This window comes from Acipenser ruthenus, chromosome 36, assembly GCF_902713425.1.
Source record: "Acipenser ruthenus chromosome 36, fAciRut3.2 maternal haplotype, whole genome shotgun sequence".
In the NCBI taxonomy this organism is placed as follows: Eukaryota; Metazoa; Chordata; class Actinopteri; order Acipenseriformes; family Acipenseridae; genus Acipenser; species Acipenser ruthenus.
Genome location: NC_081224.1, coordinates 2,425,962 through 2,439,162, shown reverse-complemented (window position 1 = coordinate 2,439,162; position 13,201 = coordinate 2,425,962). Strand labels below are relative to the sequence as shown.

General features: G+C 43.6%; 1 protein-coding gene across 2 annotated transcripts; it reads right to left on the bottom strand.

Annotated features, from left to right (window-relative positions):
• LOC131706628 (volume-regulated anion channel subunit LRRC8C-like) lies at positions 1-12,483 on the bottom strand. Of its 2 annotated transcripts, none has more exons than XM_059008074.1 (3): positions 12,363-12,483; positions 5,274-5,416; positions 1-3,307 (listed from the first exon to the last, which is right to left on the bottom strand). In XM_059008074.1, the coding sequence occupies exons 2-3, from the start codon at positions 5,409-5,411 to the stop codon at positions 950-952; spliced, it is 2,496 nt and encodes an 831-aa protein (XP_058864057.1). In that variant the 5' UTR covers positions 5,412-5,416; positions 12,363-12,483; the 3' UTR covers positions 1-949. The 2 variants fall into 2 exon arrangements, with proteins under 2 accessions (XP_058864057.1, XP_058864056.1); XM_059008073.1 differs by lacking the exon at positions 12,363-12,483 and adding an exon at positions 8,099-8,413.
• Positions 12,484-13,201: the final 718 nt, after the last annotated feature.

The window sequence follows — 13,201 nt, the reverse complement described above, 5'->3', positions numbered from 1 at the left end:
TTGGTTCTCATCATCTACCTTTAAAAAAAAAATAAAAATAAAATAAATATATACCAAGACATATTCCAGTATTCAAAAAGTTCTACAGTCATTATGCATATTTATGAATTCCTGTTGTCAATGCAAGGCTACATACACAAACCCCAATCGATTCATTTTCTCCCTGGTATTGACAGAATGCACACATGCCTGTACTAAATATATTGGTGGTGCCTATTCACTTTACAAACACTAGGGGGTGCTGCTAGACTAGAATTCATTAACGCCGCACTATCGCCAGCCAGTTTCACCCATCAGTATGGATCTGTAGCAGGCTCAGTTAGTCAAAACTATCTATATAGTAAGAATTTAAAAAAAAATAGCTTAATGCGTTATGCACATAAATACTAGAGCTAACATTAAACAGATATAATAATTAATTTAAATAGGTTCAGGGTATTGCAATCATGGTACATTTGAAAGAAATCTGACTTGATAGTGAACCATTAGCCTGAATTGTACTAGATTAATGAACAAGGTTGAGCTACAGATGTATGAAGTGTTATTTTGTATAGAAGTAGATAACTGTAAAATTGAGAATAGACGTGGTTAGCACCACTGGGACAACCGTCAAGGGCACTGATTGAATTAATAAAAATATTATAATTATCAACAACAATAATAATAATAATAATAATAATAATAATAATAATAATAATAGAACAGCTGTAGTTTCTTGTGCACGATTCCCTGGGATATTGCTCTCTACAGTTTTACTTCCATGGTTCATCCTTCTTGTATCCATCAACAACAACATTCTCCTTCTTTGAAAGCCAGCTTGCCACGGTTGCCAGTAAGCCAAACAGGAATGTTCTGAAGCCAGAAATGTTGTGGCTAATCACAAATGTTTCATGGCTCTGCATACGTGGCAGGACACCTTGCACCCCAGCCCATATTAACACCCTCCCACCTATTCATTCTTTAACTGCTGCTGTATCTCAGCGGGCAAGAGATCAAAAAGGTTGTCTTCCACTAGGAGCCCGCTGAGTCTCAAAGAGCTACAATCACTGATCTCCAGTGGCAGCACTTCCAAGTGGTTCCCCTTCAGGTCCAGCTTCGTGAGCTGGGTCAGGTTGCCCACTTTGGGCGAGAGAGCCGTGAGGTTGTTCTGGCCCAGCTTGAGGGTCCTGAGCTTCTTGCAGAAGAACAGCTCGTCGGGGAGAGAATCGAGGGAGTTTCCGGAAGCAGAAAAGTACTGGAGGTTCTGCAGGACGCCCACCTCTGGTGGGATGCTGCGGATGTGGTTGTGGGACAGGTCCAGGTGGCGCAGCCGGGTGCAGAGGAAGAGCTGGGGCGGGAGGGTTTCGATCCGGTTCCTGCTCAGGTAGAGCCTCTCTAAGGACTTCAGCTTCTTGATGTGCTCGGGGATGGAGGCGATGCTGTTGTGCCACAGCTTGAGGCAGGTGAGCCGGCGGCAGTGCTGGAAGCTCAGGATCTCCTCGATGGACGTCAGATGGTTCTCCTTGAGGTCCAGCTCCTGGAGGTTGGTCAGGCTGAAGACGGCATGGGGGATCCGCTGCAGGTCGCAGTGGACCAGCTCCAGCTGTGCCAGGTTGAAGAGCTTCTTCAGGTTGTTGAGTGTGAGGAGCTTGGTGCCGTCGTTGTAGATGCAGAGTCTGTGGAGGTGGCCAGCCAGGTCTACCACGCTCTGCGGCACCTTGCTCAAGTTGCTCTTGGCGAGGGTCAGGATCTTGAGGTTCCTCAGCTCCTTCAAGGTGTCCAGCGAGACGTTCCTGGAGAGATCCTGGGTCAGGGGGCCCACCAGATGCAGCTCCTCCAAGCTGCGCAAGGTGTACATCCACAGGGGAACCTGGCGCATGTCGTCAAATTTTATCCTCAAGACTTTCAGATGGTTCCGCAGGTAGGTCAAAGCCGGCAGCTGGAGTCGGACGGGGCAGTTTAGCAGGGTGAGCTCCTCCAAACACGCCAGCTGGGACACCATGGGAGGGATGGTGACGTCGTTTAGGAGCTCCAGCTTTAGCGATTCGACTTCTGTCACCTCGAAGACCGTGTCCGGGAGACCCGAAAGCATGAAAAGGTGCATCTCCAAGCGATTCTGGCTGTTCTTTTGCAGCTTCTCCCTCAGCTTGTCCACCGTCCACTCATGGTTCAAGTTGAGCTGACGCAGCTTGCTCTCGCTGACCTCCGAGAGGAAGACGGCAAAGCGCTTGGAGTACAGGGAGTCGTACTGGTCGATCAGGTGGAGCATGAAGGCAAAGTCGTTCTTCACGTCCGGTATGTCATTAATCCCGGTCTCCTGCCGCACGTACTCGAAGGAATACTCCTTCAGGGGTCTGTAGAACAGCCAGTACAAAGTGTAAAGGCACACCATGCCGTAGACCCCTACAAAACAGATGTAGCAGATAGCCAGCTTGGAGAAGAGGTGCGCTTTTGTGTGGTTGCAGCAGAAGCTGTCGTAGCCAGTCATATCCTCCACGGCCAAGGTGCAGGGCACTATGATGTGGATGTTGGGTACCAGAGCAGCGTTGTAGACGATGATCAGCACAAACTTGAAAACCTTGAGCACCGTCTGACGCACGTACATGGTGTAGAGAATGTCCCCTTCCTCCACGTGAAGCCTGAACTTCTTGACCTTCTCGAAGAGCGCCTTGGTCTGCTCTCCTTCCTTCTTGTCCATGAGAGAGACGTTTGGTTTGTCTGCTACCATTTTATCCGGGATGGACCTGACCGAGGGCGAATGCACCAAGCTGGCGGTGTCATCACCAGCAGGGGACGCATCTACGTTGGAGACATTCAACCTGGACTTGGAAAGGGTGGCCAGATCCTTCATCTTCTCCCACCCGTTCTGATCCTCCTGAGCCTCCCCAGACACCTCGCTGATGGCCCTCGTGGTCCAGGGGGAATCGAAGCACTTTCCTAGGATGGAGATGAAATGCTCCAGTTTGGAGCTCGTGCCGGGGAACTTGAACCAAAAGCTGCTGCAGATCATGAAGATGAGCGTGTGGATGACGACCAGGTAGGGAAAGTACTTGGCATACCAGTGCAGGGCCTGCTCATAGCAGACCTGGTTAATGAAGCTGTACTGCTGGATGTCCAGGTTGTTCTTCAGCCCGCTCATTTCACGAGGTCCCTCCTGTGGTCCCGCTCCAGGGTGAGGAGGAGCTGACGAGGGGCTGGGCAAGGGGGACAGGGATCGGACGCTAGCGCTGGCATTTTGGCTTCTGTCTTTGAACTGCTGGCAGTCGATCTCTCCCCGAGAAGGATCAGAGACATGGCTAGGGAGACAGATGATCTTGTCTTGTGTCACCTGCGTTACAAACAGAAAACAAATGCATGAAATGGAGCAAAAATTCTGAGATTGCAAAATGTAATTTCTCAGGCCCTGTGAGAAAGCAGGCTTTGTTGGCACGCCGGTTTAAGCTGTATGGACTACCTCTGCGAGCCAAGCAGACATGCCCATGCTACTACCTGCAACAGATGCATGTTAAAAACAGCTTCTTAAAAAGGGCTGCAGCCCAGAAAGCAAAACAAAAGCCCCTCTACTCCTGTCAGGAAATCATATCCCCCACATGGGAATAATAACTGTATTGCATCTTGGTATTACAAGCTTGCTCATGCTTGCAACTGCACTCCACTAATGCTGTAAGTTCTTCTTGAATAAAACATGCACAGACTTCTCAGCTTGGACATCCTCCAGCTCATTCCTAGACTTGTGCTGTTTGTCTAAACCATGTGTTTTCTGTTTGGGACATTTACATTAGAGAGTAGAGCATTGGAGGCTCTAAACATTAAAAAATAACATTCAAAAACATCTGTCATTCTCTTATTTCTATTTCTCTTAACCGATTGCATATATTAAAATGTCGTTTGTTATGTGCTGTCCCAGTCATCCTGTTAGAAACATGAGAAAATCTAATTCTATTAGCAATGGCTGTCCTGCTCTACAGCGTTCGAGTATCAATTTCGAAAAGCAAAACCGTGTCCCAGAGGAACATCATGAAGCTGGACTTCCCGGAGATCTGAAGGAATTGGATTACAGAGAGACGCAGGGAAATCTTAGAAACACACACACACACACACACACACACACACACACACTGCCAGCCAGTGCAGACAGTTGGATTGCAAACATTCTTTCTCTCACAGGGGTGTGACAGCTCAGGAATGCAGAGCTGCCCAGATCCCAACCTCACGTGCGTGCCCCTAAAGGAAATATTCTCTCAGGGAAAAGAGGCAACGACAAAACAAAGGAGGGAGGGAAAAGGAGGAGAGGGAAAGACTGGGAGAGCAAAACCTCACTAAATACCGGTATTCTCTGGGTAAAGGAAGGAGAGACAAAGAAAGGGAGGCAGAGGGAGGAGGGCTCTTGTTAACATAAAAAGGTTTTCACGAACCAACGTTGCCTCTGTTTTATTACAAGCTCCTGGATACTTGTAAGGGAGCACTTCTTAATTAACATTTAAAATAAGGGACACGTTATCATCTCGGATTGTGCCTTGTTATCACTGAGCTATAGCCCAGAAAGCAAAACAGCCCTTCAAAGTAATAGTGCCAAACACGCTATGAGAATTGCAACTTGTGTTTCAAAGTGATTTGTTTATGAGAGGACAGCACAGACAGGGACTTTGTTCTTAAAGAAGATGCAACACTTGGTCTTGTGGGTTTAGTGAGCAGCTCTGCATATGAATACCTGCTGTTTAAGAGACTATACAAAGTACAGACAAGCCCTGCTACTCCTGTCAGGGATTCACATCATAAACAAAGTGCATTGCATCCTGGCATTTACAAGCTTGCTAATGCTTACAACAGCACTCCGCTATGCACAGAATCAATTGCTGCAAGCTCTTCTTAAATAAAACATGCACAGATTTCTCAGTTTGGACACCACCCAGCTAGTGCCCTGTGTTCAGTGCTGGGCGCTCCTGCCCACGGCAACAAAACATGGTGTTTCCACGACTTGCCCAAGCGGCTGAGCTCTGCTATCTGATCAGGTTTTGTATCGCATACTTGAAAGAAGTGCTTTTATTAGCATAACTAACATTGCCCCCTGTTTCATTCACTAACCCAAACCAGTCAGCTCCATTACACTTGCAGAGGAACACTTTTTAATTGACATTTAAAACGATCTCTGATCGAGTCTTGCCGTTATCACTGGCATTATTATTTTGTAACCAGGCCCTTTGCTCTAGGCGTCTGGCCACCGATGCTCCCTTTCTGTGCAGTTAAAGCGTTTTGCTCCGATATGGACGGTCCACCTGGGCAGCTCCACCCACCTGCAGGGTGCATCCGAACACTCCGATCATGAGCATGGAGACGCAGATGTACTCCGTGAAGACGTCCCACCACGGCTTGAGGACACGGAACGCAGGCTGCTGGTCTGTGAACTGCTTGAACTCTGTGACCGGGATCATCCTGCCTGGAAGAAGCAGGAGAGAGAGTGAAAATCGAGAGTTTATCAGATCACAGACAAACGCGATCCCAAACATCTAACTGAGGCTGGGAGAGCATGGTGAAAGTTTTTTTTAGAAAACTGAGGCAAAATCAAGACAGTTATTACAGTCATCATGTAGATGAATCCTTAGATTAGGATCTAATATGAGCCAGCATGCCTTTGTATATCAAGCATCTCATCTTTGAAACTCATTGCTGGAACATAAAAACAGCCTCTTCACAATACCTTTAAAAATCACTCATCAATATTCATTTTAAATCTGACCAGGGTTGCAAATCCTGACTATGACCAGGAGCATGCGAATTAGAACGGCTTTCTTTTCTGCGCTTTTATTTTGCATTACAGTTTGTATGATTGTTTTAGGTGTTTTTGTCCTGTTTCAATGATTAGTCTCTTTCTGCCATTGATTTATTAACAGTATTTCTTCTCCTGCCAGGACCCCCTTGAAATGAACTGTATGTCTCAAGGATTAAATAAATAAGTATGGTTAAACTTGGCATGTGTTTAAACAGTACATTAATCAAACTGCGTTAGGGGGCGTTCAAAATTATCAGCATTTTCTGTGGGTACGCTTTTAAAAAAAAGTTTTTAAAAATGTACACTGCCCGCACCCCCCTCCTCTCTCCCCTCTCCCCTCTCCCCTCTCCCCTCTCCCCTCTCCCCGTGCACACTTTAAAAATGAGGACACTTTTAGAGACATGCACATGCCTTCCTGAAATAGTACTACAGCTGCACTTGGGCCAGCAGCTTCAAATACAGTATTAGAAACAGAGACAACCCTGTAATAAAGACGACTCAGGGATGGAAATAAGACTCCTCAGTGTCACCCATTCCAGGTTTTACTACGAGCTTGACCAGCCACAGTGTGTAGAGGTAACAAGCTCAGGCACGTCTTATTAAACTCATAGTAAAAACCAGCAATGGATCAAACAGCTACGCAATGGGAGTCTTATTCCCATCCCTGCGAATTCAAGAATTTGAATTTCTGTTTGAGTTGCTGTCCAGGATTGTTTTTTCCACATCCCTATGTTCCAGAATAAATGTAGCAGCTTATTTTCATACCGGTCAGGTGTGAGCGAATTGAGTTTAAGGAGTTGATTATGGATCACTGAATCACAGATTCCAAATACACATGCAAGACTCCTCTTGCATAGCAGTTTCACCCATTCCAGGTTTTACTACTAAATTTAGCCACTGTGTATATCACTGGCTAAAGATCTGGAACACATGTTAATCTTGACTAATTAAGCAAGTAATTGGTTCACTGCAAAATTGGTTGAAATGAAAACCAGCAGCCACAGTAGCTCTCTGGGACAGGGGTTGGAGACCCATCCCTTGGACTGTATGGCCCACCGGCCTGTAACGACCGTTCTGGCGTCATAGAGGCCGGACTCGCCGTTTTAAATCGGGTCAGTATTAACCAGCTCCAGCATATTCAGAGGGTCCTCATAATCGTAGGGTACCGGATAACAACGCGGTTACACAGCCAGTAACAGTCTGAATGTAAGCGCATATAGGTACACACGTGAAAGCGTTAACGTACCGGTTGAAAATATATATTTTAAATTAAGAGTTTATCACCAAGTGCAACCTCGAAACAGGTGTCTAGTTGGTGAAAATTGAAGCAAAAAATCACGTTTATCATCACGTAGGGGACATAATACTAATAGTGTGTATCATGGGCGATAATTTGACTGGCAAATATAGTTACGTGCACGTACCACATGGAAATATTATTGTTCAGTGACGGAAAATGATGCTTTTGTTTGTACTAGTGTTCCCCTAGTGTACAAATACATAAACAATTGTTAAAATAATTCCAGATGCAACGTCCATTGAATCCAGGTGTTCATTTTATTAATTTTATTTGAGAGCACGGTCTCCCTCAAACGACTAGTATAAGAAAGTTGTTTTTTGGATGAGTGGGTCCATTATATGCGACGCGTCATTGTCGCTTGTGTTGCCTCGCCCGGTTCACGCTTGAGCTGGACCTCCGCTAACGTTTTTATTTTCTTTCGATGCTTTTGCCGCATTCATTTATTTTGTGATTAGGTCGACACACTAATAAACAGACCCGACTAACTCAACCGGTTTTGTTTTTATTTATTCCTGTATTTATTTAAACTCAAATACTTCCAACTTCAGAAAATTTCACCTCGTATGACTTTTTTTTTAACAAATGTTTCGGGTATCGGCATTACCTGAACGACTGCCTTTGTGCACAGTATAAAGGGGAGGGGGCTGCGTGCGCTTTCTGTATTTGATGAACATTTTGTACGACCCCTTAGCTCAACAATGACTTAAAGTAAGTTAAACAACACGTTTTAATCGGGACAAAGAACAAAACTACACTTGCAAATAAACACACACAAATAAAATAAACTTAAATAATACAAAAGTAGGCCTACATATATAAACCTAATCAATCAGACCAATTTCAGTATCCTAGTTTGCTGCAGTCTACGAGTTGCGGCACATGTTTTTAAAGTTTTCAGAAACCCCGCTTTGCACTAATCCTGGACCACCTAACGAATGTAACGTTTGGTAAAACATCTCCCTTCCCCCTTCTGTTTCAATTTAACGTGACGTCCGTGACTAGACGAGCGGTCAAACTTTATTTAACAAGCGACAAAGAAACACACGTACCTGTACTTCAGCGTGTCCCAAAGGAAACAACTACTAAACTCAAACACGTAGCTCAGCGGCTGAAAGGACTACAGTCCCCACCATGAGATAAACTTAATCGTGCCCTACACCGGTGAATCTGTGCTTCCCAAAACACAGAAAACAGGGCTTGTCCTATCGGCACTGCCACCCAGTTTTCCGTCTACATTACACAGCGAGAGTCTACCGGTCTATCGCAGTTGTTGTATACTGTGTAATCCGATCCTCTCCCTCCCTCTCGCTATCCATGCCCTCCGCCCCTAGAGCCATTCCAGTCTCACGATAAAGCACCAAAACACGGTCCGTCAAAGTGCGGCTGTCGGTCTATTAAATAGCAGAGCCGTATTTAAAAAACGAAAAAACAATTACACACAGTAACAATACCCTACTTTACACACATTACACATGTTCTGTGTTTCATATACTGTACTTAATATGCAGAGCGCCTCCTTTTTCAATTACCGTGTTTAAAATAAATGTGTTTATTTTATAAAAACAAAGTGTGTACTGGATATGGCAGGGCTCAGAGGTTAGACTACCCTCCCTGCCTAATTGAAACGGAATGTGCAGCATCTGGCCAGATGGCAATTGAATAATTGATTGCTAGCCCTTTGTTCCTCTTGTTTGTGCTGTGCTTTCTTCAGCAAGCCTGGAGGTGAAGGAAGAGAACCTGTGTGAGTGGGTGTGAGCTACAAACGACAGCAGGATACTTTAAAAGGGATGCATTTAGATGATTTGAGTCCCACAAAAGTATATATTGATTTTGCAGGGAAAAGGTTCCTGGTGCGGGACCTCCCTTTTAGTGAGAGCAGCGCAAGGCCCAAGCTTGGACACCTTTTATTTTCTAGTTGTTTTTGTTTTGTCTTTCTGCATATATTAATGTACACCTCTGTGTGTGTGTATATATAATATATATATGCACTAGGGATAACTGTGTTGGTACCCTAGTGGTGGCAACTGCCTGAAATACCTGTGAATTACACTAAAACGTGGACGACTGCAGCGTTTCAATATCAAACCCTCTCGTCTATCAGCGGATACCCACACAGTAACACAACACCTCTGCTGCATCGATAGATAGATTGATAATATCGTTACATTAATCACTTATCAAACATAACACATTTAAAAAGTAAATGAACCAATAGTTCAACACTTTACAAAAAATGAACGTAACATGAATGACCTACAATTTGCAGTTTTAGAAGAAATGTAGAATACAGAAGAATATGGATAAATAAATGGATACGTAGACTCAATACCATGATGCCTGAAGGTATAAATAGAAAGAAAGAGAAGATCATTACATCATTAACTGTGTAGTAAATGACATCACAAACACATGACGAGAGTTCAATAGAAATGAGTGTAGTTGCCATGGCATCGAAAGCCTATGAACCTCCACTGTTTGTTTTCAAACACACTTTCCCTCGACACAGGTATGCTAAAAATGCTGAAACACTGGGAAGTTGGCTCTTTTGAGCAGATACCTATATATGTATATACATGTTTATTTGACATATTTCCCGTTAAGGTCACTATATTGGCTTCCTGCAAAGCATATTGATTTCACAGCGTTGCTCCTCACTTAAAAGGTTATTTATGGTTCTGGCTCATAGTCTGAGATCTGCCAAGATCCAATGATGGTCTCTTAATTCCTAGAACTCGATTAAAACCCTGCAGTGCGAGGGCTTTTAGTTCTCGAGCTCCCACACTCTGGAACTCACAAACCGCTTTTATCCGCAAGGCTGAGTCCATCAGTATTTTAAATCTAAGCTTAAAACATATCTCATTGACTTGGCCTTTCACTAATAGCGAGCACTTTGGAGCTCTTTTGGCTTGTTGAGCGTTTTTGTAAAGCGCTATGTAAATGAAATTATATACAGTATCTATATGGATAAGAGTGGAAACAAAAGTATGCAATGGTATTGTAAAACTGAAATGGCAGTGAGGCCGGACATGTAGCAAGAAGACCAGACCATCGCTGGACCAAGGAGATACTAGACTGGATCCCAAGAGATATAAAGCGACCAAGAAGAAGACCTCCAGGAAGATGGCAAGATGAAATTAAGAAACACGCCAGAGCAACGTGGATGAGGGACGCAGCAGACAGGCTTTCGTGGAAGAATCTTGGGGAGGCCTTCATCCAGCAGTGGATTGAAAAAGGAGGAGGATGATGATGATGATGATGATGATAATGATTAAAGAAAGGGCTTGTAACCAGAAGGTCCCCGGTTCAAATCCCACCTCAGCCACTGACTCATTGTGTGACCCTGAGCAAGTCACTTAACCTCCTTGTGCTCCGTCTTTCGGGTGAGACGTAGTTGTAAGTGACTCTGCAGTTGATGCATAGTTCACACACCTTAGTCTCTGTAAGTCGCCTTGGATAAAGGCGTCAACTAAATAAAGAAATAATAATAATAATAATAATAATAATAATAATAATAATAATAATAATAATAATAATAATAATAATAATAATGCATGTCCCAATAATATAATGTAATTTTATGTAAAAATAATGTGTTATCTTGTAACAATTGTAAGTCACCCTGGATAAGGGCGTCTGCTAAGAAATTAATAATCTGTAAACATGTGCTGCTCTATTTCCAATAAACATAAACAGCAACTCAGGGAAATGTAAACAAGAGTACAAAAGGGTAAACTAGAGAGGAATGTAGCGAATACTCACCATCACAGTAAAGGGTGTGAGACTGGGCAGACTTGTGGAGAGAGAGTTGTAACACATTGCATATTGGGTATAGAAATCTTACACATAAGTGCAAAATGAATGGGATGGAAATAGAGACCAAGGAGTTTGAAAGCACAGAATCTAATCTTTTTTAATCCCAGTGTTTTAGATCCTTCTACTTCACCTGGTAGGCTATTCCGTGCATTTATAACTCTCTGTGTAAAACTGTGCTTCCCAGCTTCTGTTCTAAACTTACTGTTACTCAGCTTCCTTCCACTTATGCCCACTCTGTGCTAAATTTGAAGTCGTGTCTTGGGTTGACTTTATCCAGACCATTTGTTATTTTAAACTTCAATCAAGTCCCCTTTCCATTCTTCTTTCTAAACTGAAGAGATTTAATTCTTCTAACCTGTCCTCATCGCTCATGTCTTTAAGTCCTGAGATCAGCCCTTCTCTGCACCTTCTCGAGTGCAGTGATGTCTTTTTTGCAGTGAGGTGACCAAAACTGCACCAAGTATTCTAGGTGGGGGTCTAACTAGGGCTTGAGCTACAGGATAAACAAACTCAACCAGTCTAGAAAAATGAAGGAAAAGATTGGATTTAATGGAAGTTCATAGGATCCTAAGTGAGAGAGCAGAACAAGAGGGCATGAATGGAAGCTGAGTAAAACCGATAGGAGGAGGAAAAGGGTGTGCTAAGAAGGGATGAGTCTGGGTGTGTCGAACAGCCTCTTCTCCTTCCCAAACTTGTCATGCTCTTATGCTTCAATTCGGAAGAGACTACAGCTGTTTTTCTGCCATTCCGAGAGGTCCATTGATCATACAGGCTGGGATTGTTTTCCAAAGCAGCTGGGTTCACATTGAGAGTTGAGATACAACCAAAAAAAAGACATACCTTTTTTTTTCATGTAAGCCAAGCAATCCTTTAACATTGTGAGCCAGTCAGTTAAATGATTTGGGAGGAGCTGGGTGTTTTTCAAGTAATTATGTAATAAGCAGGCAGGCGAACCCTTTTTTTCCTCACTCAGTAAATAACTAAAAGAATGAGTCAAAATGACTAGAGACAGGCAAGAGCAGACAAAAGCAAACAGCGACAGAAAATAAAGAAAAGGTTTCATTAGAACGAAGCAAACAGAACAGGGTGGTAGCTGAGCACCGCAGAATCAAACTGGTTTAATGTTCCAGACTGTTTATGGGACTGCATTGTGCTCCCAACAGGAAAAGCACTTGATAAAAAAAGACAAAGGCATTCTGCTCTCCACCGCATTCCCCACGATTCAGTAGATGATTATATGAGACAAGGGACAGATTTACTGGGCTTTAGAGGCTCTGCAAAGTTTTCATTTTTTCTAAACAGAATCAAATGCTTTACAGCTAGGAATAAAACCCTTCAACCCTTCAGTAGTTTTGACCTGTCATGCACTAACATTCATTACGGAGGTCTCGATTTGTGCAGTTTTGAAAGAAGCACACGCTATCGCAAGCGCGGATTGCCATTTTAAAAACAAGGCATCTAGGACTGCACTAGGTCAAAGAAAGCTCTCCGTTTGCTTACCTTGCTTTCCAGGGAATCTGTTACACTTGCACTTCCTGGATCATTTCACCTCAGCAGCGTCTTTTGGAGCAGACCCTTGAAAGAGTTCTAATGAAGAATAAAAAAAGTTCCCCAACTCACACTTCCTGTGTGAAATAGGGATTATAAGTGTAACAAACTAGCAACTAAACAGGGTGTGTATACAGATATTACACCAGCTGCAGCCACCAGATAACATGTGATGTGAAGAATACCAGGAGCCGAAATCAACCATGGGCTGTGTACCTGATAAGCTGCATGCAAGGACAGAGGGAGCTCTACCCCAGAGCCAAATACAGAAACTTCCAGAAAGTTCGTCTTAGACAGCCCGTGTGGCAGAAGCAGCACCAATCACTAAGTGACAAATGGACTCACACACCTATGCGGCAAACTCTAACCAATAAGTGGTACTAATTGTGCAATCATAATGAGGTATAAGTAACGTTGCAAACTGTTGTTCTGAGAGCTTGCCTTGTGGAATGCCACTCGTGTAACCTCCCGGGCTTGTGATTAAAGCTTTTCCTCGCTACAAAGACAACGGACTGGTGTGAACTTATTTCCTCTACATCACTGTGTCACAGGTAATGGAACCCCACCTGATCCCACAGGGGCAGCAGATAGGAGCCTATTACTTGTCACACAGAAAGTTAACAAATCTTGCTCCTTACACCTTTAATGTAAAAAAAAATATTTGAAACAAAAGACAAGAAGCTGTAGATGGGAAAACACTTTGTTTAAAGTGATGTTAAAGCAATTACAGAACAAATATACATTAAGCTTCCCTTTAATTACACAGTGCTGTTGAGGCACCTTACTATATT